At 41.5% G+C, this 26051-nt stretch overlaps 1 protein-coding gene across 2 annotated transcripts; it reads left to right on the forward strand.

The window, feature by feature from the left end:
* The first annotated feature begins 568 nt into the window (after window positions 1–568).
* Window positions 569–22396, forward strand: cusr (Copper-only SOD repeat protein). Of its 2 annotated transcripts, none has more exons than XM_037764970.1 (10): window positions 569–848; window positions 7683–9768; window positions 10274–10373; window positions 12755–12829; window positions 12948–13049; window positions 15169–15301; window positions 16074–16188; window positions 18479–18603; window positions 20486–20566; window positions 21881–22396. In XM_037764970.1, exons 1-10 carry the CDS (start codon window positions 809–811, stop codon window positions 21982–21984), a joined length of 2961 nt encoding a protein of 986 aa, XP_037620898.1. In that variant the 5' UTR covers window positions 569–808; the 3' UTR covers window positions 21985–22396. The 2 variants fall into 2 exon arrangements, with proteins under 2 accessions (XP_037620898.1, XP_037620900.1); XM_037764972.1 differs by having other exon boundaries at window positions 21884–22396.
* Window positions 22397–26051: the final 3655 nt, after the last annotated feature.

The following is a 26051-nucleotide window of genomic DNA, read 5'->3' on the forward strand; positions in this document are numbered from 1 at the left end:
CATTTTTATTTGTATTTATTCATTATTATTTCATATTGCTTACGTCTCTGACTATAAATTGCTGCTGTTCATTTTCTTCAATGTGTTCCTATTTTAGAAATATTATAAACCGCGAAGTATTGAAGTGTAATCTTATCTTGCAAAGCATAAAGCCAACAAACGTAGAGGATCAGTTCACTTTCAATTCAACCAACTGAGAAAGTGTACTTTTTATATAAATCCCCCCAAAATACAAATTAAAAAAAGCTAAATATTGATATATTGCTATATTAATTTAAATGAGTTATAATGCCTGCTCTCTGAACAACCACTAAATATTTCCTTTGCATTTTGAACTGATTGAGCCCATTAGAACACTTGAACGCTCTGATCAACAAGTGTTTTCCTCTTGCCTATATTTTGCCTCAAGCTGAATGTGGCCACGACGGGGACAGGCTACCTCCACCTCAACCTCCACCCATCCAGGCTGCCAAATATTCTCCCTCCCTCCTTCCTCTGCCTCTATTGGCCCTTTTGACCAATCACAGGCTGACAGAGACAGCAGAAAAACAGAAGCGCAACGGAGGCTGCACACTTTTGAAAACCAGTTACACATGGCATGTCCTTGGAGAGCACACACACACACACACACACACACACACCACTCCATCACTTCGCTGTCACTGAACTTCTTAAGTTTTAACTGAGCAGTTTTTTTCAACACCTCCAATGAGGATCTGCATGACTTCAGTGAAGAGTTTCGTCACATGATTTTCCTTTAATTCAAAATAGACATTTTTCTCTTTGTGTCGTTCACACATCTGCAACCATGTGCCTTCTGGCAGCTGTGATGCTGCTTTCAATACTGGGTGAGTATTTTTTGTAAACTTTGATCTTTGCATAATGTGCCACAGACACTTCATGAATGATTTATGTATTCAGCAGTCTCATGTTTATCAGGGGTGTTAACCCATGTGCCGTAGAGGACAGAGAGTCTGCTTGTTTTCTGCCAACAGACGGTTGCTTCACTGACTAGTGTCTTTGCTCTGGTCCATGTGTTAATTAGCTACAGACTCTCTGTTATCAAGTGGCGCAAGGCCAACGATTTAGCTTTCTTTTTAATATTTAACTTGTTTTGAGACAAATTGTGCAATAGTCACACCAGCAGCTGATGCAGCCCCCTCTCTGGATGTGGAAAGGCTTCTAAATGATAAAATTAGAAACATGTGATGTCACTAAGTACTAACTATAAATCCAAAGTATGCACAATTTGCTGGTTTAACATGTGGAATTTGACATGCAGCCAATTTGCCTGCACACCATTCTGAACGAGCTGCAATTTCTATTTCTAATTTCTATATGTATCTATTTGATCATTTGAAGTCCCCAGGTTAAATTGTGTGCAAGCAATCCTCCTTGGTATCTGTTTTTTCTTGCATGGGCAATGGTATTCCAGAGACGAGGATTATCCAGATCAGCCGGTTGTTTATGTTTGGATAATTTGTGAAAACACTTACAGTCTAATGGCTCTAGGTTTGAAGGCTGTACTCTCAAGAATGGGGTCTCGCCTTTTTTCTGCTCATTGCATTATATTATAACTTTAGGTCAATATCTCTTTATTGATTTTTAAAAGAAAGAAGACAATAAGAAGAATATAAAAAATATAAAAAAAAAACCACACACGCACAGCCCTATTAAGTCAGATCTTCCATCCAACACTTTGTATGACATTATGCTCCAGGAAAAAAAGGAAAAAAAATTCCTAAACCTATCAAGTTAGTTTTGTTGTGACATAGCTTATCTTTTCAAGCGTCAGGTAAAACGTCATTTCTTTCAGCCACTGGGAGATTCCACAGATTAATTGTTTCTTCCGCGAGCAGTCAGCAGGTCAATGCTTCTACAACATTCATCAGTCAGAAGTCAAATTGTTTGCTTTAAAAACACCACAAACATACATTGTATTGTCCTGCTAATCTATTTTAATAGAATTCAGATGATAATCAAAATACACAGTTTTTGAAATACACTTTCAAAAACTCTTCGTTGCCCGACTTCCTATCCTAACCTTAACCATTCAACATCAGTGCCTAACCTTAACCATTCAACGTCAATGCCTAACCTTAACCATCTCACGAGCGTTTCGTAACTTGTGGTTTAGCTTCTAAACACGACCATACTGTATTCACAGTTTGAAAGTAGCATTTGCACTATTAACTCTTCAACTCTTCAAATGCCATACAGGCAGAATAACAAGAAATGAAAGTGGACACTATATATAAGTGAGAATAGAAACTAAAAGGTGTATGCAACCTATTTCCACTTTATGGTGGCTATTGTATCACCTAATGTACCAACATAATCTAACTACGGTAACCATTGGTACAGAAACATATTTCAAATAGTAAACAAATCTTTTGTTAGGCCAGACACTATGTACAGTAGTGTACAGTAGTGTACATAGTGTCCGGCATAACAAAAGATTTGTTCCAATTTGGTAATTATGGTTGTTTGAAACTAATGATTTAATGAAATCGGTCTGTGGTTTAGTTGCAGTGTGTCCGTCTCATGTGAATACGTCAGCAAGTTCAGTAGACCTGCATCATGAAATAATAATTTAATTAACATAATTGTAATTATCTGACCTTTCTCACCCATTATTGAGACGCCACTAATAAACCAGTCGCACCGAGCAAATTGCCAACGCACATTCTTAAACCTGCGTTTATATCATCATTATTATTCTTCAGCTTCATCTTCTGGACATTTTTCTAAAGGGCTCCAACTTCCTTATGCGGGAACCTAAGTGCAATTTCAACAGATTTTGATATCTTACATACGTTTTAAAATTTCAACTTTTTTTGCCCGTTTTAATGAAGGGGCTTAAAGTTCAAAATCTGAAACGTCTGCCCATCTTTGAACCTTTTCAACTACCTTTGAACACACGCGCAGTTTGCGTTGTTTCGGGGGGCTCACTGAACCCCCTAGAAATGCATCTATATTTTTTTTTTATGATAACGTAGAACTAATAATTTATTGTAATGATGAATAATATTGACCTTGTTGTGTCTTCATATTGACAGAATAAGAAACCAACAAGATAAGAAGATAGATTTGTGGTATTTTTATTTATTATAGCCTAATAACATCGGACACTCTCTGTCCACACTTCGTTTAATATTCTCTTACTATTCTGTACTTATCAGCTGTGTGGTCAAGATTAGACTGGAGACGTAACCCTTTAAAAGATGGGTGAGTAGTAGGCTACTTGCTCTCTTCCGACGTTTTTTTTTTTTTTTTTTTTAACAGAAAACACAGGTTTACTGCGATATTTACTGTGAATGTCATACAATACAGCCAACATTAGCCTAAGTAAACTTTCAGGCTCTCTGGTGATCACTCTCCAGCCAGCTGCCAACTTATTTAGAAAAATGCTGTTCCTACGCCCACAGGGCGTGAGGGTGAGGTGGTGCTTGAGTATGTGTGTGTGTGCCCTGTTGAGGTTGCAATGCGTGCAATGTCTTTGTTGTTTCACTCTGCGTAGTTGGGTGTGCACCCCCCCCCGCCCTGTCTAACGCTACCCTGTGCTGCCTCTACCGTCCCTCTCACCGCCTGCTAACCACTAACCCGTCTGCTAAACCATGGAACCATCAACCCTACTCACCCCTCTCCTGCTGCTTCTTACACTACCCCCCCTGTTATTCAAAGGACCCCCCTGGTTCCCACAGTTGTTTTGTCCCCCCATTACCTCCTCCCCTCCCCTACTCTCGCTGTCAACTCCTCCGCCTCAGGAGAAACTACCGGCTATCCTCCACTGCTCTCTCCTCTGCTCAATCTGCTGGAATCCTCATCTGTAAACGCTACTTTCACCGTGGCCCCAAACACAACCGTCATCTCCAGTCATCCATTACCCCCACCACCCCGACTTACAACATCCAAACCATCCACCCCCGCCGCCCCCCCTCCACTGGACCCCGCCGCACTGTGAACCTGGCCAACCTCAAACCTCTCCAGCGTGCCCCCATCACACCACCCTCCCACTCATCCAACTTTGCCCTCCTCAACACCCGTTCACTTAACAACAAAGCCCCCATCCTCCATGAACTCATCCTGGACAATTCACTGGACTTCCTCCTGCTCACTGAAACCTGGCAACAACCCAATGACTTCTTCTCCCTCAACCAAGCATCCCCCCCCAACTTCGGCTACCTCTGCAAACCCCGCCCCTCCCGGCGTGGAGGGGGCCTCGCAGTCTTATTCAACAAGAACCTCAGGACCACCGAACTCACTTTCCCTACAGTCACATCATTCGAATCCCTCGCCTTCAAAACCTGCTCCAACACAGTCATTCTTATTTACCGCCCACCTAAACCAAATTCATCCTTCCTCTCCGATCTGTCTGAACTCCTCATCCTAGCATCATCCCTCCCCTTACCCCTACTGCTACTGGGCGACTTCAACATCCACATGGACTCCCCCACCTGTAAACTTGCCTCTGATTTCTCCACTCTACTGGACAACTTCAACCTCACCCAGCACATCACCTTCCCCACACACAATAAAGGCCATATTCTGGATCTCGTCTGCTCTGCCAACGTCCCGGTTCTGGACATCCAACCATCCCCCTTTCCCCTATCTGATCACAAACTCATCCAATTCACAATCCCTTCCCCATCACCCCGTCTGAAACTCCCCAGAGTCATCTCATTTCGCAACATCAAGTCCATTGATCCCCTCCATCTCTCCGACCTGCTATCTGCTGCCCTCCACCTGGACCCACCCCCCACCTCGCCCGATGATCTCACCAACCACCTCAACGCCACCCTGTCTGCCTCCCTCAATTCACTGGCCCCCCTGAGAACCAAAACTGTTTCATTCAACACCTCCTCCCCCTGGTTCACACCCCACCTCAGAAAACTCAAACAGACCGGCCGCCACCTTGAACGCCTCTGGAGAAAATCATCACTCACTGTTCATCTCGAAGCCTATAAATCTCACCTCATCACCTACAAAGACGTCATCATTGCTGTCAAATCTGACTACTTCTCCACCATCATCAATGACCCCACCCGTAACCCCCGAACCCTCTTCTCCACTGTCAACACTCTCCTCAAGCCTCGTGCCAACACCCTCTCTGACCCCTCACCCGATCTATGTAACTCATTCCTTCAGTTCTTCAGCGACAAAATCACCACCATCAACAACTCACTGCTCCCCGTGTCTGACCCAGCAGCAACCACACCGACCCCTTTTCTCTCCATCCCTCTGGACCCCCTGACCCCTCCCCGCCAGCACCGCCTCTCCCGGTTCGACCCTGTTGACTCAGCAACCATTGCCAAACTCATCAGCACATCCAAATCCACCACCTGCTCCCTGGACCCCCTCCCCATCCCCCTGCTGAAGTCCTGCCTCCCGGTCCTATGCCCCTACCTCACCGACCTCTTCAACTCCTCACTGTCCCATGGAACTGTCCCCTCAGCCTTCAAAACTGCTGCTGTCACCCCCACACTCAAGAAACCTGGTCTGGACCCTTCCTGTCTCAATCACTACCGCCCTATCTCCAACCTCCCCTTCCTCTCCAAAACCCTCGAACGCCTCGTCTCCACCCAGCTCCAATCCCACCTGCATTCCAACAACCTGCTTGAACCCCTCCAATCTGGCTTTCGCCCCCTCCACAGCACAGAAACTGCACTCCTCCAAGTCCTCAATAACCTCCTCACCTCTGCTGACACCGGAGCCCTCAACATCCTCATCCTCCTCGACCTGAGTGCAGCCTTCGATACCGTGAGTCACAACATTCTTCTCACCAGACTCCAAGACATCGGTATCGAAGGTACTGCACTCAGCTGGCTCCAGTCATACCTCACCAACAGATCTCACTTCATCTCCCTTCACAACAACTCCTCTGCCACATCCACAGTCACACAAGGTGTCCCCCAAGGCTCTGTACTCGGTCCACTCCTGTTCATAATCTACTTATTCCCCCTCGGTCAGATCCTACGCCACTTCAACCTGGACTTCCACTGCTATGCTGACGACACTCAGATCTACCTCAGCACCAACACCCCTCACAACCCACCGCTCTCCCACATCAACTCCTGCCTCTCTGCAATTAAAACCTGGATGCAACAGAACTTTCTAAAACTCAACAGCGACAAAACACAACTCCTCCTCATCGGCTCCAAATCCACCCTCACCAAAACCAACAACCTCACACTCAACATCGATGGCACTTCTGTTTCCCCCTCCCCCCAGGCACGTAACCTTGGCGTGATCTTCGACTCCACCCTCTCCCTTGAGCCCCACATCCGCCAACTGGTCAAAATATCCTTCTTCCACCTTCGCAATATCGCAAAAATCCGTCTGTCCCTCACACCCCCTACAGCAGAGAAACTCATCCACGCCTTCATCTCCTCCCGCCTTGACTATTGCAACTCACTCCTCTATGGCATCAGCAACACCTCCATAAATAAATTACAACTGGTCCAGAATGCAGCTGCCCGACTCCTCACCCACACCAAATCATGGCATCATATCACCCCAGTCCTGAAAGACCTTCACTGGCTCCCCGTCTCCCACCGGATCTCCTACAAAATCCTGACCCTCACCTACAAAGCCCTCCACCAACTTGCACCCCCCTATCTCTCTGAACTCCTCTCCCCCTACCAACCTCAACGGTCCCTCAGATCCACCTCGGCTGGTTTACTCTCCACCCCCACGTCCAAACTCCACAGCTTTGGGGACAGAGCATTCTCCAGGGCAGCTCCCAAGCTCTGGAACTCACTCCCCAATCTCATCAGAGACTCCGATTCCCTCACCACATTCCAGTCCCGCCTCAAAACACATCTTTTCTCATCTGCTTACCCGTAGCCCCCTCCTTCCCCCTACCCATCAGTCCATGTGTATGTATGTGATTGTTCCTGTGTATGTCGCTTTTTTTTGTCGTTCGTCTCCTGTCTGTCTGTCTCACACCGTTTTCCCCTCGACTATGTTAAAGCGTCTTTGAGATTAATATAAAGCGCTATATAAATCCAATATATTATTATTATTAATTATCTTGGCAGCGATGTTTATGCGTGTGAGCCCGGTATGGCCCAGCTAACCACAGTCTGTACTTTCGATTTTGGTTAATATTTGAGCATCACTCAAACATCCGTGGAATGATGTATGTGCAGAGTTTGACGCATGAAGGCTGTTTATATCTCAGTTGAACATGTGTATGTATGAGCGCGGTTTTGTGACATCACAACTAGTTTGGAAGCGAAACACGGTCCGATCTGCAGCTTATACAAGTGTGATGTGGAAACTTAAAGCCTTTTCCATGAAGTAGGAGATATCTTGTGTCCATCCGTTAAACTTTTGAAATTAACGATATTTGTATATTTATAGATTCTGGATTTTTTGTAATGAGGGAGAAGGATTACATGTAATTTTAAGAAACTTTAACCATATGAGATTCAAATTATTACTTCAAACAGAGTATCGTTTTATGCCTTGAAAGTTCTTGATCCATGATGAGAATCGTTCCCTAGCCTTAACTGAACTGTTTTGGTTGCCTAGAGTTAACCATATTGTAATGTGCACAGATACTACAGGGCCGTTATTCAAATATTGGTAATTGAACATTCAAATACATGATTCAGAGTTTTGTTCAGTGTAGGAACCCAGAGTACTACCATACACCTCCTCCTTGTCGTCCCTTTCAGATTCCATTTCCTGTGTTCAGTTTGTGGCGCCTTTCAACATGGGAGGAGTCACAGGGCAGGTGCACTTTAACGCCACCTCCCAGATGGCCACTGTCAACGTGTCTGGCGCCGGATCCTGTGGTTCAGTCAACTTCTCCCTCAGCGTGTTCCCCGTCAAGTATGGCCATTATGCTCGGCCCTGTTCTGAGGCAAACATTGGCTCCAACGTCTACACCTTCACAGCTGATCCTTCCTCCAACCCCATCGTCAACGTGTCGCGCCTCCTCGAACGCAACCCAAACCTGGACGACTTCTCACTGACTTTGCAGACATGCAACGGCACTAAAGTATGCACGGTTGTAAGTCGAGGTCAAATGCTCATGACTCATCAGGCTAGGTTCACCGGACCCATCGCGGGTAATGTTTACATACGTCTTAACATAGGACTTAATGACACCAGGCTGCTCGCAGACCTGGTTACAATCGGTCAGGTCAACGCCTCAGAAACCAATGTCACTCTCTTTGGATCTACAAGCACCGCCGCAAGCTGTAACGTCCTTCTCGGAAGCCTAGCTCCCTCAGCTTTGACCGATCTAGGTGTCGTACAAGTCGGAAGCCCTTTACAGCCTGAGAAATCCCGTCTGGACCTGACCAGCTTCAACAGCAACAGTCGCTTTCTTCTCCTCAGCATGGGGTCAAGTTTCAAGTGTGCACAGATTTATATGGTCCAACGTAAACAGGTGAGCGCTGTTGTGAATATGGGAGGGATCAAAGGATACTTCATCTTCTGGCAGGCTTCCCCGTTTGATGTGACAGTGTTGAGGGTGAACCTGACTAACTTACAGAGCAAAGTCGGTCCTTACCATGTCCACATGTTCCCTCTCCCCTCAGTCAGATCGCCTTCATCAAGCCGGTGTTCAAATGATAATGTGGGTGGCCACTGGAATCCATTTGGTCTCAACACAAATGACCCAACATACCCAGGAGGGCCGGGTTCAACCCACGACAATTATGAGATCGGTGACCTTAGTGCCAAACATATGTCCCTTGCAGGTCAAAACGAGTCGGACATGATGTTCACGGACTTCAACCTCCCTCTGTTTGGACAGAACAGCATCGTAGGTCGCTCAGTTGTGATTCACAAAATAGATGGTGCCAGGTTTGTTTGTGCCAGCATTGGCTATCCCGGTGAAGTGATCGTAGGCAGAGCCATTTTTCAGAGCCCTGTGGTCGGTGAGATCTTGTTCACCCAGCTGACGAACAACCCTCTGTCTGACGTTTCCATCTTCATGGATCTGTCATATGGAAATTCCTCAGCGACCCCCACCCAAAATCACAACTGGCATGTTCACACCTACCCCATCAGCTCAGAGAGGGATGACGATGAAGGGCGCTGTAGCACAACAGGAGGACACTGGAACCCCTTTAACATTAACGCAAGAGACAGTAGCTACGCCCTCCTCTGTGGCCCGTCCAGACCCTTATCCTGCGAGGTGGGAGACCTCTCCAACAAACACAGCACCATCAACCTCGGCCCCGGAGTGGGTGGAGTGGATGCAAAGAACTTTTTCACTGATGTCACTGCCTGGTTGTCCGGGTCAGGCATTATCGGTCGTTCTGTGGTCATCCATAGAGCAGAAAGAGGAGGGCCAAGGATTGCTTGTGCCAACGTCACAATGGTGCGGGTCCCCAAAGCTAGCTTAGGTAGCTGGTTAGGCGCCCAGATTCCCGGCGGACAGGTCCGGTTCTCCCAGGCTCTCCCACTAGGTCCCACGAAAATAAACGTATCCCTGATTAACCTAAACTCCTTAGCTGGGGGTTACCATATTCACTTACTGCCCCTCATACCTGGCAGTGCAGATCCCTGCTCCGCCGCAAACATCCGAGGCCATTTCAACCCGTTAGCCGTGAACGTATCAAACCTCCCCCCACCTGGAGTTGGCACAGTGGACCAATATGAGATTGGGGATCTCAGCAGGAAGTTTGGTACCCTAAATGGCCTCAACCAGTTAAAGGCTGTATACATGGACTCTAACATGGCATTAACTGGACCCTACAGCATAGTGGGAAGGTCACTGGCGGTTCACTACTCATCCCACGGATCAAGGTGAGAACCTGTGTCCATTTATGTGTTTGTTCTTATTAGAGAGAAAGAAATCAAAAGATGGTGAAGGTGAAAGAGAGGAGATATGAGGAAATCTTTCACATTAAGGATGACCACAGGTTCCTGTATCTGAAGAAGTGGTGAGCACTGTATGATACAGATAGAGCGGAAAGAAAATGGCATCAATTCTAGCAGCTGTAAAGATGAGTAGTTACTGATGCCTTTCTTGCACGAGATGACAACCAAGCCTTAGCACCCTGAGTGGCCCTCTGGCACAGCGACAGACTAGTGAGGGCAATTACAGGTGTAGGGTGTCATAGATATTGTGTCATATCCTCCTCATGTTTTGCATTATAACACACAGATAATCCTGCTCATTCATTGAGAGTGACTCAACACAACATTGCGAAGGAGTGAATGCTAAAAGTTAATCCTGCAGGATTTGTATATGTTTTGCTAATCTTGTGTTTTTGTGTCTTTCTGTGCGTGTGTGTGTTTTCCTGTACAGAATGCGATGTGTCAACATCTCAGCTGACAGAAATACAGATGGACAATGGACTATGGCGAAGGCTGTTTTCAACGGTACAGTGAATGGGACAGTGTATCTGGTAAGATCCAACAGCAGGTCACATTAACCTAAACTCCTTAGCTGGGGGTTACCATATTCACGTACTTCCCATCATACCTGGCAGTGCAGATCCCTGCTCCCACGCAAACATCCTAGGCCATTTCAACCTGTTAGCCTGGAATGTATCAAACAACCCCCCCTTCTTTTCCACTAAATGCCAATTTATTATACATACTACATATGCAGTTTGAATTACAATATATTCTAAATCTGTATTTTTGCTAATATGTCTATTTTGTTCAACACACACCATGTTCAGTTCCTTACATACTAACTACACTAAAATATCCCAGCTGTACAAACATCAAATTTTGTCGATATCGTCTTTTTTATTCCACACATTGTTCTTCCTTGACAAAAGCTTGCTCCTACATTACCCACAATGCAGCTCAACCACATAGAGTGTGTCTAGCAGCGGCTAATGTGGCGCCGCTAGTTTAAGCAGAGATGAGGAGAGGGCACCACAGGTCTTGTAAGCGAACTTCTTTCTGACTCTATACCATTTTCAAACTTATAGTCTTCAACCCCAACCGATGCTGACTCAAGTGACAGCTTTATACAACTATCTCACATATGCATTAGTGCTCCCCACGATCTCAGAACCCCTCGGATATCGGTCTGATGACAGATAAGCCTCTGGGGGCAAAGGTCTATATTCTGGGATTCTGGTGTAGCCAGCCGATATCCGGGCCGTGACTTGTTTTTCCGTGCGCTGCTCGCTGTTTAGAGTCCAATTAGCAACTTGAGATGCAAGATTGGAGTTTGAGTTGAGAGACGACGTTCACAACCGTAGTGTTTCACAAATAGCCAGAATATAAGATAATTTTAAACCAATAAAAAAGCGGAATCCTCGTTAGTGACGGCTTTGTCACGGCCGTTGGCGTTAGACACCGACGCTTAAGGCACCTTTTAATGTTGGTATGAAACGCACCAGGCTTTCAATTGACTACAATGTAAACCCAAAGTGCGCCGGTGTGGTGACATAGCTTTAAGAGCGAAAAGACATACACCGGGTAGACGGGAGTGGAGGTGGATGGGTCCAACAAACTCAAGGCTTTCATCCAGGAGACCGCTGTTCATGTCAAAACATAAAGATTCTACCTACATGTGAATGCAGAATCTGTTATATAGAGATTATTCTCCCCAAGACCCGTAAACAGACATTGATGTGTCAAATCGGTGGAGTTCTCCTTTAAGAAAGACTGACTCATCGCCCACACCACTTTTCAAAGATTGCATTTATCTGTGGGTGGTACACCAGTAATTATAGTAATCTTAACTCAGCTGCCCAATTTTAGTTGCCCAAGTTCTGGATGCTAAACTAAGACATAGTGCAAAATGTCAAAACAAATTTGATTGACAAAAGAAAAAAAACAAGGTTGTCATTTTCGACATAAATATATAAAAAAGAAAAAAGCTGCATTTCTGTCTCTGCTTACGAGGCTTGATTTCCCTTTCCCTTCTTTATAGGGTTTGTGAACAGGTGGTACAATATGGGCATTGCTGCATTGAAAATGGCTCATGGTCATGTAAAAGATCACCCTAGGAAAAGAGACTCAGCATTTGTCTGTAACTTAACTATGTACGATTTGACATTGTGAAATGGATTTTGAAAGGGTTTCCTCAATTCATAAGGTCAGAAAATATTCTTTAGAAGAAGAGTAATCAATTCAAGTGAAAGTCACCCAGCACAACCCATCACCAGAAACTAAGTTATGAGATTTCCACATGACAGCAGCAAATTGTGAGAATCAGAATCCAATGGCTTTCTCTGCCAAACACAGAACACATGCACGGTTTTCTTTCTTATTTCTAACTTATCAGGAGCCAAGCTGCCACAAAAACATGACAGAGTATTTCTGCCGCTCTGGACAGCCAGTGAATTCATTATGCCTGTGGTGGGTTGCAACAAGGAGCCATAGGAAGCAGGGATGAGATCATTAGCTTAGCTTAGCATTTGTTTGCTGGTGAGTGAAACCTACAAACCCCCTGAACTAGGAAGCTCCCTGAGGGAACAGCTGTCTCTGTCAGCCGCCCTCCAGAGGCCCCATACTGAGCTCTGCACTATACGGAGAAGAGCTTGTAATACTGCATCTCCTAAGAGGCTATATTATCATTGATAGTCTGGGGAATAAACATTGTCGCTCACCTAAATTTACGTGGGTGGATGTAACTGAGAGTCACAGAGTGAGTGTAAGAATGGTTTTACAGATTACAATCATTTCCTGACTGCCTTTACACTTCAACAACACAAGCACCAAGTTCTGGTTGAACTACTATGAGAGTATGACGCACGTTTAATTCAGTCTCTGTAACTGTCTGTTAATATTGGACATATGTTGGTTGTTCTTTTTTTCCCAGCGCCAGCAGATGTTTCCTGATGGGAGTAGCAGTGATCTCACAATGGAGGTGGCCCTTCAATCAACAATGCAAGACGTAAGTACAGAGTCATTGTTAATGTGTTTCTCTCTGTATTATTGAGACAAATTGAAACCACTTAGACATACAGCAGAAAAACAATACACTCACACTTGTATTTTAACTCTCCCTGCAGACAACTATGGCGTCCATGTTCATCACAACCAACCGAGCCGCAGAGACCCGCCAGTGCCAAGGTGTGGGACGCACATTCAATCCCTTCAACATGACATCAATGGTGAGACCAGCCTAGTTCTTCTTCAGTATTGAAGCTGCTAAACAGCAGCAGCAGTGTAAATCTAAATCAGTGTGCTTCTTATTCAGTTCTTTAGTATTATGGACATTTTAGGACATTCTATGATTTTCTTCAGACTTTATGCAGAGCTTTAATGCAGGGTTGTTTTCTGATATTCAAGTATTTCATTAGTGCGACTCTCTCATCAGATAAGGAAAAACTTAAACAAAAAAAAACTTTTAACAGGGAAAAAAATGTAAGAAACTTCAGAAGAGCAACAGAGGAGGGATCCCCCTTCCAGGATGGACAGAGGTGCAATAGATGTCGTGTGTACAGAGTAACAACATAATGAAAATACAACATAAACAATCCAAGTACAATCCTAAATACTTGATATCAGTTCCTTATCACCTCTGAGAGTGCACCATTTCAAATTCTACAATCTCCTTCTCCCTGAAATGGGAAAACAACACCACCATCATCCAGAAGAAGCTCAACAAAGACTACTCTTTTTAAGACAACTTAGGACATTTTGGTGTCAGAGGTCACAATGTTACAGTTCTACGGAGCAGGAATAGAAAGTGTGCTCACCTTCTCAATAACTGTATGGTATGGCAATTCAACAGCCCAGGAGAAAAAACAAAAAAAACAGAGTCGTGTGCAAAGCTTCTAAAATTATTGGCTGTGTTCTTCCCACCATGTCTTAACTATACCACAAACGGTTTAACATTTTAAAGGACTTCTCACACCCTGCAAACACTCTATTCAGTCTTCTACCTTCGGGTCAAAGACTACGCAATATCAAGACTAAAACATCTTGCTTCCACAATAGCATTTATCTATGCATCCTTAATGCTTCACCGGCTGTTTAAACAAGCACATGCACTTTAACTTGTCAAGGGCATGAGTCATCTGGTTGTTAGCAGAAAATGTGGGCTACATTACTGACTTTATATGAAAACACCATTAGCAAATTCATCATCAAAGCAACTAAATTCAACTCCATTTCAATAATTACATTGTCCTAACATCAGCCTGATATCTGGGTAAACAGCTTAAAGAGGACCTATTATGCTTTTGTGCTTTTTCCCCTTTCCTTTAGTGTGTTTTATAGTTTTTTGTGCATGTAAAAGGTCTGCAAGGTCCATACCAAAAGGAGTTACTCTCCCCCACAGAAACACTGCTCCTAAACTGCCTGAAACGCCTCACTTGAAGTCCCGCCTTTTCTTCTGTAAAGTGGTGATGTCACCAAGTAACATATTTGCATAATACCTGCTTAGCGGCTAGTTTGGCAGAGAAAGCTAGTTAGAGTAGAGCTAGAGCGGAGTCCGAAGAGTTTGATTTGGTTGACCAATCACAACAGAGTGGGCCAGCTGACCAATCAGAGCAGACTGGGCTTTTCAGGAGGGAGTGGGGGAGCAGGAGCTGAAACAGAGCGTTTCAGACAGAGGGTGAAAAGAGGTGCTGCAGCAGAGCCGGTATGAGAAAAATAAAGTGTTTTTTGAACATTAAAGCATGTAAACATGTTCTTGTAGAAACATAAAATTCAAGTATGAACCTGAAAATAAGCAGAATAGGTCCTCTTTAATAGTATGATGTATCCAGTTGTAATGTATAAGAGAAACGCCAAGATGGCAAACCTGGTGTCCACTACACGCATAGAAAGACATTTCTGTTATTTTTATCTGGCCAACTGCATAACTTTTTGTGTATATCTGGAAAATACTAACAACATAATGTTTTTCCTTCCAGTTTGGTCAGATTGGTCCGTCTATTTTTGTATGAAATCATAATCAAATATTTTCACTCTTAATTATAGTACCTATAATAATTTAAGGAATGACTTGGACTTGTGCAGTCAGGGCTTTCTCAATTGGATTTACAATTTAGAAATTAAAGGCCTTGTTTAAAACATTGAACATTTCCACTGCAAATAATTTTGTTAATAATTGAAGCATGAGGCAAAACGTGCAACCAGTGCAGAGAAGGAAGGCTATCACTTCTTCTTCTAACAATAAATGAATCGTGACTATTAAATGTCAGATAACGTGCGTAATGGTTCTAAAACTGTGCTTTTGTGGTTCATGTGTAACACACTTCCTTCTTTCTATTCCCCCTTCAGGGCTCCAGCTGTTCCCTATTAAACCCTCTGAGCTGTGTGGTGGGAGAGGTGTCCCCTAGACACGGCAATGTCAGCCTGCCTGGGAGAGAGATCCTCACTGTGAGCAACATGGATATCACTGGAGACTTCACAGGTACATTTAGAATTTCAATAAAACGTTTCTCCTTTACTAGCAATTTACATTTATTTCAAACATATAGCAAATAATAAGAAAACAAAACAAGATTAACCAATAAAATGAACAATAAACAAATACATAAAAATAAACCATTAAGTTAATATTAAGTGTCCGAAAAGGAGTAGGCAGAAGCAAACACTATACATGGTCCTACTAGCAATGCTATTAAAGGGATATTTCGGGTGTTTTGAAGTGGGGTTGTATGAGGTACTTATACATAGTAGGTGTGACCCCAGCATTGAGAAACAGAGAGGAGTTCAGACACCGGAGCAAAGCAATACAATGCTGTGGACGGGGATGGCAGAAAAACTTATTTTAGCTACCTAATAGAAAGTCTCAACTAAAGAAATTTATATCAGTTTAAGTGTACGCTATATTTCGTATATTTTCCAATGGGGAACTGAACTGAAGTGAAACGTATCTATACTTTTTTTGTCAACAGAGTTTGCTGGCTTTGAGGAGAGCATAGATAAGTTTCACTTTCAGTTCAGTTCTTCGTCAGAAAGGGCTGTGCGACGGCAAGATAAAGTGGTCAAAATATTCTAAATATAGCGTACTCTTAAACTCTGTTGGTACTGTTGTGTTGGGGGTTTGTTTCTCCAAACTGGGGGCACGCCGACCGTCATCTACTCTAAGTAATACACCTACTATGGAAAAGTACCTCATACAACCCCACTTCAAAACACCCCAACTATCCCTTTAAAGTTAATGTTCTGTGTGTTTGTAGTGGTCCACAGATCTATAATGCTGAGGAGCGGAGACACAGTCATCGCATGTGCAGACATCCTCCCAGAATCCCCTTCAGCAGTCCAGACCTTTCCCTCAGTGGCTAACTTCAGCAGGTGAGTGCAATAGAACCTGCATGCTTAATGCCCTTTCATGAGAATTTTAATTATTTTAATCTCGGTGGTCATCGGGGAACAAATTCAGTGTTGTTCCTGTAAATACTGTGTGACCTTGTTGACTTTATAAATGTGGTGGTGGCTTGAGTAGACACATTAGTTGACTGGATGTCAGCAAATTCAGCTGTGTTTTGGGCCGAGCTCCTGCTGGAATTATTGTATTATGGCAAATTCAAGTGTCAAGTCATTCATCACAAATCTGGCTCACATCGTACATGGATGATTATTACACTGTAGGTGGAGTAAAACATTATACATATCTTGCCATTTAATCCTTTTAATATTTTCTCTAGCTCGCTTTCATTACGAAGGTTCGTAAAGCATTTCATATATCCCTCCATCCATTATCTGTAACCGCTTATTCCATTTGGGGTCGCGGGGGGGCTGGAGTCGATCCCAGCTGACATCGGGCGAAGGCGGGTTACACCCTGGACAAGTCGCCAGACTATCACAGGGCTGACACATAGAGACAGACAACCGTTCATGCTCACATTCACACCTACGGGACATTTAGAGTCCATTTCATATATGAAATGTGCATTGTGAACACAGACAGCATAAATAGATCCATGCTTTTTAGTGTAAGTGTAGATAACAGCTTGTAACTGCTAGTATGAAGCGTATATTCTATAATTACATGTGACATTGTGTCCAAATGTCATGTATGAATAGACAAGTAGGAAAAATCGGCGTGAATAGCACCATGTAACTTAACTTGGGGAATTCCTAACAGGCTTATAACAGAACATTAAAACATCTATTTAATTAAAGCTAGGGTCGTTAATCTTAAGAAGCCAGCAAGAGTATGCTAGATATTTGAAATTTTCCAACCAAAAAACCCAGCCTAGTGTTGCCAACTCTTTTTCAATGCTAACACCACTAGCTCCAAAAGTCCCTAAATCTAGAGAGAAAGTCTCCCAAGTCGGCAACACTGAAAGTCCGTCCCTTCAGGCTTCCTTCCAAAGCCACTCCTCTAAAATTATGATAATGAACATGAACAATGAACATGGCTATTGTTAGATTACTCACATCTGCCAATCTCGCAGCTTGTGGAAGACCCCAGTGACAAGCAATGAGTGCACCGAGTAGGAAGGTAGCCTGTCCAATCATTATATCGGGCCAAATAAAATGATAGGACGGGTTTTTGGATCAGCCACAGATATCAGATTTGATTTATTGATTACCGTCGGGATGTAATGAGAATTTCAACAAATATAACAAAAAATGTTTTTGAAGAAGATTACAAACTCTAGCTTTTAGAGTTCAAATATACACTACTCAATAATCTATAGTAAAACATAAGGAGAAAGAGAGAGAAAGATCTCACTCCATTGTTTTTAGACTTTGTCCCCGTCACGAGCAATATAATTTATCTTATTCATTATAAAACATCTGAACTATTGAGAAAGCAGGCGAACTTGTTATCGATGATGTCTCGTGGATAGTGAAACAATTCAAAATATGTGAGCGATTGATATTGTGCGTTGCAAAACAGGTCCGTTTACCTGTTAGATGGTACACTTTGATATTGAAAGTGAAAATGCAACAACATTTACAGTCAAAAACATTCTCTCTGTTGACTGGAGGTACATCAAGCATCTGACTAACAAATTGGATAAAAACAGAGAGTCTTGCATGGATCTGAAATGCCCTTTTTTTATGCAGGATTCCAGCTAATTTGGCGTGAATTAAAGCTGCAGTCAGTCACTTTGAGCAAATAATTATGATAAAAAAGTTACTCTTATGAAATGGTCATTATATCTTGACAGTAGTGCATGAGGCGTGGCGAAATCTTGCAGATGCCATTAGGAGCACGAGGAGGAAGCAGAGGAACATGATTTCTCCACAGATTATCTGTCTCATGCACTACTGTCGGGATATAGTGACATTTTTATAAAAACAACTTTTTATCATAGTTGCTCAAAGTTACTGACTGAAGCTTTAATGGATGATCCATTACGTATTAGTCACATAAATAATGTTTTCATCGTGTGCAACAGGAATTCATGATACAACCGCCACGCATTAAATCATCACGACTGATGCATTACTTGTGTTTTATAAAATGTTATTGATAAATCACTACAATCCCTGAAGTTGATTGAACACTGTTGTTAGATCATATCTGAATTTGATTAGAGGAAATACACTGAATACAATCTAATTCCAAGTATCTCCAGTTCATTGTCATATAATGTGACTACAAAGTTTCCTTTCTTGTTTTTCCCAGATATGACTTCCGTAACAGGGTTGCAAATGTCCTGCGGATTGACATGTCGAGAGTCACCCTCCTGCCCGGCACTCCCAGCCTTGCACCTGTTGGAAACTGCAGTGAAGTCAACTTCATGTTATCTGGTAAGGCAAAAAAACTCTAAAAATAGGATGTTCCCCTATAAACTCAAAAGTGTTTCTAATTTGCAACAAAAGGCCAGTTTTAAAGCTAGAGTAAAGATACTGGTATCGTATGAAACTAGAAAACCTAAGAAATCCATTGGTACCAACCATGTCATACTAGCTTGCCGCCCTAAACTTACGCTAAATTTTGGCGAGGAAAAACTGGCATGGCCATGTTCAAAAGGGCCCCTTGACCTCTGACCTCAAGATATGTGAATGAAAATAGGTTCTCTGGGTACCCACGAGTCTCCCCTTTACAGACATGCCCACTTTATGATAATCACATGCAGTTTGGGGCAAGTCATAGTCAAGTCAGCACACTGACACACTGACAGCTGTTGTTGCCTGTTGGGCTGCAGTTTGCCATGTTATGATCTTAGCAGATTTCTTATCTTAACACAATACAATATTTATCATTGTTTTGTTTTGTTCATTGATTTACAATAATAAATATATACATGCATTTGCATAAAGCAAGCATATTTGCCCACTCTCATGTTGATAAGAGTATTAAATACTTGACAAATCTCCCTCTAAGGTACATTTTGAACAGATAAAAAATGTGCGATTAATCGCGATTAAATATTGTATTTGATTGACAGCCCTACTTTCAACACAGCAACAACAACAACAACAAGGAAGATACTCTTCCTCTTTTTATAGCTCCAGATCATAACAAATTATCAAAAACAAAACAACCATGCGATTCAAATTCTCAACAGAAAGCATTAGCCTTGAATAGCGTGGCGGGCGGCACGCAGGTTTGATCCTCCTGCAACAATTAAATTTAATTAGTAGGTCACATTCAATTTGGTTAAGTGATACTGACTCATCTTACCTTCTCAGGGATTGTTATATTAATGAGCGCTGGGTCAAACTTATTAAGTGAATGTCACTCAATGAGACAGAAGTGCCGAAGAGAAAAAAACAAACACTTGATGTCATTTGAATCTTTTAATATATTAATAAAGATCAAAAGACAATTTGTAAAAAGGAGGAACGAAATACAAGCCGATTTAGCAAAGGAAGTGCAGAATAATGGCTACATTATCTGCATGACTGTTCGATTCTGCTTTCACAAACACACAAAGCTTTTTTGTGTGTGTGAGATATAATCTCAATCTATGGGACAGTATGTGCAGCATATAAACCTGTAAGCACCTCTGCTGCTTCAGGCCTCCAGGACATCTATCTGCGTGCCCTATCTGGGTTCATCAGGACAATGAACAATTACGGGCATTGAAAAATCTTTAGAAAGGCTGAGAAATTGCTCAGTAACCTGACGCTGGAGTTGAGTGTCTGTGTGTCTCATTTTCTGTCCCTTCCTCTGTCCCAGTGGGGGAAACAGAGACGTATCTGTACAGAGGTTTCACACAGTATAGCAACAGAACAGTCATTTATGCCCACACAAGTCTCCCACAAGCTGGAGAGTCAACTCTTGCAATAATAGGGCCTCCTTTACCGTGATAATGAGTGTGACAGTGATACGGCAGGGAGACGCACACACGAGAGTTTTCAGACAGCGTTCGGCTGAAAACATGCGATGAGGATTTCTGTGCTTGAGAGAATAGAAAACTAAAATAATTATGATCTTTGTCTGAAGCTGAGGTAATCACACCGACTTTACAACCAACAGAAAGGAAAACAAAGCTATGTAATAGCAGTTATTTGTTATTTCTGAAATGTTTGAAACACACTTCATCTGACTTAATGGTGGAAAAGCAAGTCCATAACTGCCTTTGGACTGCAGCTACAGTAACTATCAATTATAACAAATCAGTCATTGTGGCTTGGACAGTCTGTGTGTGTGATTAAGCGTTGCCACATTGTCTGTATCTTAAAGGGACGGTCAGCCAAGAACTCCTCCAGACTGTCAAAACCAGTGAGCTGATGGGCCCGTTCAGGGAGTCTAACTCATGTACAAGTAAGTATGCTCCATACTGTAATCATAGAAATTCAAAAGAAATATAAACATTTATAGATAAATATTGTTTTTGATGGAGAGAGAAAGTGTTCCCTGTTTTCTGCTATTTTCTTGATTTTATGAATTGTACCTTTTTCTTTTTAATCTCATTATTACTTGACGCTTTGGCAATATTGTCTTTGTTACACTCATGCCAATAAAGCATATTGAATTGAATTGCACTGCTAAAAAAAATACAGAAAATACATGGCAGAGTTGAACTGCAGTAAATGAAGATGGTAACATGAATCAATTTTCAATAAATTGTATTTACAGTGCAGAATAACCACGCGGCATGGTCCCAATACATTTTACAATTAAAAAAAGAATACATAGAACAAAGCACACAGCAAGCACATGAAATAATATACATTAAAAGTAAATCAGCCACAGTATAAACAGGGTTATTATAGGGGTGATGCACTAGGGACGCATACTGGATGGGATATCGGTGACAATCTATTCAATAAAATGTTATGTTTATATACCATACACATTATATACTATTTCTACTATATTATATATTCACACCTGAATTGTAAAGATTTTTTACCAAGTTGCTGGTGTACGATTTATTATTTTAATATTAAATAACAATTCAGTAAATGTATATCTATGTATTTATTGGTCACATTTTGTTTTACAAAGCTAGGAAAGCAATATTTAATTCAAGCCTGATGTTGCCTTCCACATAAAAGAATGATCCCAGTCACTTCCACACAGTGAGACATACAGCTTATAAATGAAACACTGGTGTCGGATCGGTACTCTGTATCGGCCGATACCCAAAGCCTAGGTATCGGTATTGGAACTGAAAAAGTCGGATCGGTGCATCCCTATGATGGACCTGACTAAGTTCAGGGGTAGGCTGTAATAAATATAAAAGACAGAACACACAACATCAAATAAATAATACACCATATAAAAAAAACCACATTAAGAACATCAATGTTTAAGGGATTTTAAAAGGTGATTGACCCGACTGAGTTCTAGAGTAGACTGTAATAAAACATGGAGAAATGATTTGCAATGTCGTGTTTTCAAAGTTCACTCTCATTGTCCATGTTTCATTACTTTTAAGCAAACTTGTCTTAGCTGGTTTGTGGTTTTTGGATGGACCCTTGAAGGCAGCAATTAGTAATTGGATAGCTTCAGGAGTGTATATGCTTCTAAATTAAGACTTCCATTCCTTATAATAATAATAATGATAATAATAATAGTGATAATTGAATAAAGAATAACCAGTGGGTACCGTTCTGATTGGATGTCCCTCAGGAAGTTCCTCAGGAAGTGCAGGTCTGCTGCTGATGCCGGGAACTTTCCTACTGGCCTTGATGTTTGCTGCCGCCTGCCTGCTGCCATCCACAGTTTATTTATAGCTCACAGATTGAGCCAAACCTTCATCAGCGGGGATGCATGGATCCTCATATTGTAAAACTGTTAATATGTTTATGAAATGTAGCTCACCGAATGATACGAAGGTCATCTGATTCATTATCAAGCAAATCATAACTGTGTTTCTTTGTACAACTCAAGGTGTGTAGTAATCATTTTAGACAACAAGCTCTTCATTAACTGTTCAGTGTAGCCTTTATAGAAACTTCATTTTTCCACAACAGATATTGCTGATATTTTATTCATTTAATCTGCTAAATGGGTGGGTGACGTTAATGCTGTACATTTTCCGATATTCTGACTTTTTTTTCTTCTTTATGCAGCATCCATATATTCATGTCAAAATGTGTGTAAATATCTGGGAAACTGTGAATAAAATACAATAATGTTTGTACACATTGTGTCAATAATCTGTGATTTGTTTTCTCTGCTTAAACTCTTAAACATATTTCAGCACATGAATAAAGGACGGTAATGCTGTGATGCATTTTAAGAGAAGAGCATTCATATACATTTTTGGTAGCCAAAATGGGACTGTGAGTCATAACTAATGACTTTATTAATGGCTCATAAATAATGAATTATTGCTTTATATATCAGTTAGGGTGAATTAGCCTAATGTAAGACATTTTTTGCATTTCAGATTTATGGAATATATTGCGATATGAAACCGGTAAATTAAATACAATGTGGGACAGTCATGTCCAAACTGGATTGTTTTATTATTATTTTATTAAGAAATGTATACCCTGTTTAAACATTATGTCACTGACCTTTGGGTGGTCTTCACACAGGGTGCTTCCAGTTTGATGGTTGCTACAACCTAATCTATGATTGGATATTTGAGAAGTTATGTGATGTTGATCCCATGACACCACAGCTTGTGTTAACCAATAGTTTTATTGACTTGTATTTGTTTATGGAAGACCTACACCCACTGGAGGTTGGGTATCCCACATTACGGCAACTCACTTATAATCCATTAATAAACTATTTTTGAGTTTGAGGTTATGAAAATAATCTACTCCAGTCTTTTCAGCTCTTTAGTTCATCAGTTATACTGCGACAATTGACTTCTGACCTTTTGGAAAATTGCTGCAGAGCATCTAGACTAAAATCCATTTATTAACAACTTTTACAACTAAGGACTTCTTCGTGGTAAAAACGATTTATTATTAACTTATCGGGAGCTTATAACTGATCTATAAAGCATTAATTAATTCATTTAATTAACAACCCAGTAATTACAACCTAAAAATCTGAAAACAAAACAAATTTAATAAAAATAAACGTAGATCTACCAGAGGTCTTTAAACTCACCACAGAGTCCTCATTGAGCCAAAATGGACAAGACTGTAGGTTATCAGATGAGTCAAAAATAAATAAAACTGTTAGTTGAACTGTTAGAAAAGGGGAAATATGGAGCTTTTTCCTGCCAGTGCAGGAAATGTAAATTTTCCATATGCTATATTGCATACTGCTTGGGAAAAATAGACTAATTATTAAATGTGTGCCAAGAGGAAAAAGGGATAAAAACAAGGAACTAAAAAACTATTTGCCTAGTTAAATATAAATTGATGAATTAAATCAATTAAGTTTACTCTTATCAACTGACTTGGTGCTTCTTTTAACAGTAATAACTAAATAACTAACTCACAAACTAATAACTAATGGTATTATTTATTGACGTAATGAGTTGTAGATGATTAATTGCTTGATTACTTCCTTTTATTAATGTCACTGCTCTATATCTTTTGTAGTATTGGGCTACTGCACTGTGCAGTGGTGTAATAAATGAGTAGTGCCAGTGCATAGATTGCAATTGTAGTGATATTTATATTTGTTATTATTATTATGTTGTATTGTTCAGCGCATAGATTATTATTATTATTATTATTATTATTATGTTGTTGTTGTTGTTGTTGTTGTTGAGTGTATGGATTACTATCATTATTATTATGATGTATTGTTGAGTGTATGGATCTTTACTATTATTATGTTGTTGTATTGTTGATTGTATGGATTATTACTATTGTTATGTTGTTGTATTGTTGAGTGTATGGATTATTATTATTATTATGTTGTTGTATTGTTGAGTGTATGGATTATTATTATTATTATTATTATTATTATTATTATTATAATATTATTATTATGTTGTTGTATTGTTGAGTGTATGGATTATTATTATTATTATTATTATTATAATATTATTATTATGTTGTTGTATTGTTGAATATATGGATTATTATTATTATTATTATTATTATTATTATTATTATTATAATATTATTATTATGTTGTTGTATTGTTGAATATATGGATTATTCCAGTGTGCCTAGAAGCACAAGGCAAAGCCTTGTGCAAAGCACACTGGTCTATTATCCTGCGGGCTTATTCTTATTCAGACTTCTGCCTAAAGTTTGGCACGCTACTCCTCCGGCAGCGTTGCCAACACCTGTACAAAAAGTACATCAAAGTACAGCGGTTTCCGAGAAAATCGCGCGAAAGCGCGATTTTTTTCTCCATTGGAATGCATTGAAAATCGACGTGACGAGTGCTCATAAACACTCCTCTTTGGGGCCATACAGAGTCGCCATACTTTAACGTAGAAACGGGATTAAAAGTTTAAACGGGTCACGAGACTTGGGACTTTATTTGGCCAAATGGAATTTTTTTGATAGCTGGCACGGTTTTCACGAAATCGCATTTTACGTTTTGTGAAATTTTCAGACCGTTTCAGATTTTATAATGGGTGTATATTGCGTGGGTCGTTAAGGGCTAGAGTGTGTGACATCATCGCTAGAGTGCGGGAAAGCTTTGAAATCTTTTGAAAATTTTCAGAACAAATTGCTCTGTAGCCCACAACGTCCACTCCTCATACATAATTAATACATCAAAACGTAGGTATTTTTGTGCCGGTCGCAAACATGTAGCTATGGAATCAGTCGGACTTACACATTTGGCGACACATGCCTGAATGTGAGAGCAACTGCAGGCTTCGCTCAAATAGGGCCCCATATTAAATTTCACAGAATTTTTTGGATCAGAGAAAAAAGTTACTACTTTTCGAAACTGCCGCCGAGGTCACATTTTTGAAACTACAGACCCAAATGTCGCACCATTTGTTCATCAGAAACTCCTAACTGGTCTCATGAACAATCTAAGCGATAGGAGTCACGGTTCCTGTCGTAGAAGCACTTTTATGACATGTACGTCTCTGGTTAACTCCTATTATAAACTGCCCCACTGCAGCAGTGGCCAATCACCACGGCAACTTCAGATTGCTGCTAGACAGCTGATTCACATTAGCCAATCAGAGCAGGCTGACTAACACTCCCACACACACACACACACACACACACGCACACTATTTACTGTATCCATTTCAGTGAGCCAGCATGCTCTAAACCAGGCTTCAATGGATCAGGGCCATAATTAATGTGATCAATTACACCTGTGATTAAAAGCCCCCAACTCTCATTGTATGATAACAGGAACTAGGTATTCACCTACTTTTCAAAATAAAATCCCTCAACTCTTACTGTATGTTAACAGGAAACTAAACACTCCTCACAGCCCCCCAATCACCATGGCAACCACTGACAGACACGCACGCAGCAAAAGGGCCTACAGTTATGACCTCACTATGGACCTCAGACAGTCTGAATCTGCCACCCCCCCCCTCACCCATCCCCCCAGCACCAAGCACACTGGTCAAAATTTCTTGCGAAATTTTCTAGTTCCAGTGTGCCTAGAAGCACAAGGCAAAGCCTTGTGCAAAGCACACTGGTCTATTATTCGTCGGGCTTATTCCAGTGTGCCTAGAAGCACAAGGCAAAGCCTTGTGCAAAGCACACTGGTCTATTATTCGACGCGTTTATTTCTTATTCTTCTTCTGCCAAACTTTGCCGCGCTACTCCTCCGGCAGCGTTGCCAACACCTGTACAAAAAATACATCAAAATGTGCGGAATGATCGGGAATCGTGTGCTATGACCTGGCTAAGAGATTCGCGCAGCGGTTTCCGAGAAAATCGCGCGAAAGCGCGAT

This window comes from Sebastes umbrosus, chromosome 3 (genome assembly GCF_015220745.1).
Source record: "Sebastes umbrosus isolate fSebUmb1 chromosome 3, fSebUmb1.pri, whole genome shotgun sequence".
NCBI classification, from domain to species: Eukaryota; Metazoa; Chordata; class Actinopteri; order Perciformes; family Sebastidae; genus Sebastes; species Sebastes umbrosus.

What these genes read in the sequence shown, in the direction of transcription:
- cusr (XM_037764970.1), top strand. Translation starts at nt 809, where the DNA reads ATGTGCCTTCTGGCAGCTGTGATGCTGCTTTCAATACTGG. An exon ending in TTCAATCAACAATGCAAGAC is followed by an intron (nt 12,830 to 12,947) that starts GTAAGTACAGAG and finishes CTCTCCCTGCAG; the next exon opens with ACAACTATGGCGTCCATGTT. An exon ending in GGAGTCTAACTCATGTACAA is followed by an intron (nt 20,567 to 21,880) that starts GTAAGTATGCTC and finishes GATGTCCCTCAG; the next exon opens with GAAGTTCCTCAGGAAGTGCA.